At 48.3% G+C, this 2,338-nt stretch overlaps 1 protein-coding gene across 2 annotated transcripts in view; it reads left to right on the plus strand.

Annotated features, from left to right (window-relative positions):
• Window positions 1-2,162, plus strand: part of LOC102372873 (protein PML-like) — a 24,520-nt gene extending 22,358 nt beyond the window's left edge. The window contains exon 7 of one of the 2 annotated variants that reach the window (XM_025199886.1): window positions 830-2,162. In XM_025199886.1, the coding sequence (XP_025055671.1) occupies window positions 830-1,128 (299 nt within the window). In that variant the 3' untranslated portion in view covers window positions 1,129-2,162. The remainder of the gene's footprint in view (window positions 1-829) is intronic. The other variant, XM_014518366.2, reaches the window with a different exon arrangement.
• Window positions 2,163-2,338: the final 176 nt, after the last annotated feature.

The raw sequence follows: 2,338 nt of genomic DNA on the forward strand, positions 1-2,338 counted from the left end.
CCAACCCGCTGCTGTTCTCCTGGGTCCTTGGACCGCGCCCCCCCACACATTACAGGGCAGTGGGGGGCATTGGGGTTTGCCCCCTCCTGGGCAGGAACCGGTAAGTTCAGCGCTTTTTTTTTTTTAAGGGATGGAGCTGGGGCGGGGTGGTAGCCATGGTCGGGGGCTGGGAGAGTGGGCAGGGGTTGGGGGCTCATGGCAGAGCCCCCCAGTGCAGTGCAGGGCAGCGGGGATCATTCCCCACCTGACAGCAGCTGGTGAGTCCCAGCTTTTTTTTTTCTTCTTCAAAATGCCAGGAGCTGGGGTGGGCAGGGCAGCCATTGCTAGGGCTGGGAGAGCCAGTGGGGGATGGGGCCTGTGTGATTCAGAGATTCGATTGATTCAACAGCAGCCAAACCTCTGAATTGGATTCAGCTGAAATCAATTCGGGACAATGATTCGAATCACCAAATCAAATCGCTGTCCCCCAAATCAGCTGAATCCGAATCTGAAACAAACTAGCTGCTTCACACAGGCTTAGCCCATGTAGAAAGCTTTACACACTCACTTCTTGAAAGAAACCTGAGAAAGTGTTGATGAAATTGAATTCAAAGCAAAAGAAAATCTGCCTGATGTAGACTACAAGTGTGTGAATGAAAGGGAAAGAATGTGGAAAAAAACCCAAGTCAATGATGGTGATGCACCTAATACTGATGAAGCGCTTTCTCCAAGACAAGTTTCAAGTGAAATCCTTTATTCCTATGATGGATGCACTTGAAACTAACTTGAACAAAAGAGCAGTCATATATGAACATTTTGCAAAGTTTTTTTTTGTTTTTGGTTGATTTAGATGCCTCAGAAAAACAGCCGTGTGAAGATATAAAGCTTCTGATGAAAGACTATCCTGATGATGTTGATGTTAACCTCATTGGAGAAATAAAGCATTTCCATGCTTATATCAAGCAAAATGATTCAGATAAAGGACATTTATGCCACCCGGACCTGTATCAAGTCATCATCCAAGATAAGATTCACTTGGCTTTCCCTAATGTAGAAGCACTATTGTGGCTCTTTTTGAGTCTAATGGTAATAAGTTACTCAGGAGAAAGGTCATTTTCGCAGCTGAAAAAGATCAAGAATGAACTGTGAACAACAACACTGCAAGAAAAGCTGTCTTCACTAAGCATTAAGTGATAAACTTCATAGCTTATCATTTGAGGACATCATCATTGACTTTGCTCTCCAAAAATCTTGAAAGACAATGTTTTAAATGTTATGTGATGTGCAAACAGAAATAGTACAGGTTGTATTGCTGCTTCCGTTTAGTAAGTGCGGATCTGTGTAATTGCTCTTGTGTTGCTGTAGCTAAAAAGCTTTCATAATGGTAATTAAGAAATAATAAAGTATTTTAACTTGCCAATATTTCATAATGCAAATAGGCTTATTGCAAGATATATGCTTTAGTTAGAGTATTAGGGTGTGTGTAGACAAAAGAGGGGCCCTAAATTGAAGCTGTAGGTTTTAAAAACACAGCCTCAGTTTAAGGCAAAGTAACACCACCACCCTCCCCGCCCCCCCAATGACATGTGTAAACCTATGTCTTACCTGCCTTTCTGGTGGCAGGGCAAGGAGGGCAAGCTGCCGGTGGGTGGAGTGGTCCCTGGGCTGGGGGCGTGCTGGTGCTTCCCTCTGCAACAGCGGTGCCACCCACCCACAGGAACCCAGCTCAGATGGTCCTGTGGGGCACCGCAGCTGTGGAGGGAAGGACTGGGTCCCCACACAGCTCATGTAGGCAGCCGGGCTCCGGAGGGGAGGTGTAGGGGGAGGAGAAATGATCAGGCTAACTTTTTTTTTTTCTTCAGTGGAGCCTGCCTTCATGGGCTGCTGCCATGCTGCTTGCACGGGCCCTGAGCCACACAGAGGCTGGTGCTTCACTCCGTGGCTGTAAGGCAGCAAATTAAAACTCCTCAGAGGTGTTTTAGTTTGCTGCACCCCAAAGTCATTTAAGGCACATTACGCCGCTGAATGTGCAGAAGCGGCTGGAATTAAGGTACAATACTCTGCTGACATGTGCAAACAACAACACCATTAAAGCAGTGTGTCACGGCGGGGTCCTCGTGGAGGGCCGTGTGCTCCTCGAGGTCCCTCGCTCCGTGTCAGGCCGGCCCAAGGCACCCTCCAATTCTCGCCCGCCACGTCTTGATGGTATATGGCTGCCTATGACTCCCTGGGCACGGCTACTCGGGACCTCTGTCCCCGCGGTTCTCCTGGACTCCTGTGGTCACCCGGTATGATGGGCGCTCCCTAAGCACCCTAGCCTTATGGGCTATGCGTGGCTCCTACCAGCCCCTGATACCAC

This window comes from Alligator sinensis, unplaced genomic scaffold (genome assembly GCF_000455745.1).
Source record: "Alligator sinensis unplaced genomic scaffold, ASM45574v1 scaffold1097_1, whole genome shotgun sequence".
Lineage (NCBI taxonomy): Eukaryota > Metazoa > Chordata > Crocodylia > Alligatoridae > Alligator > Alligator sinensis.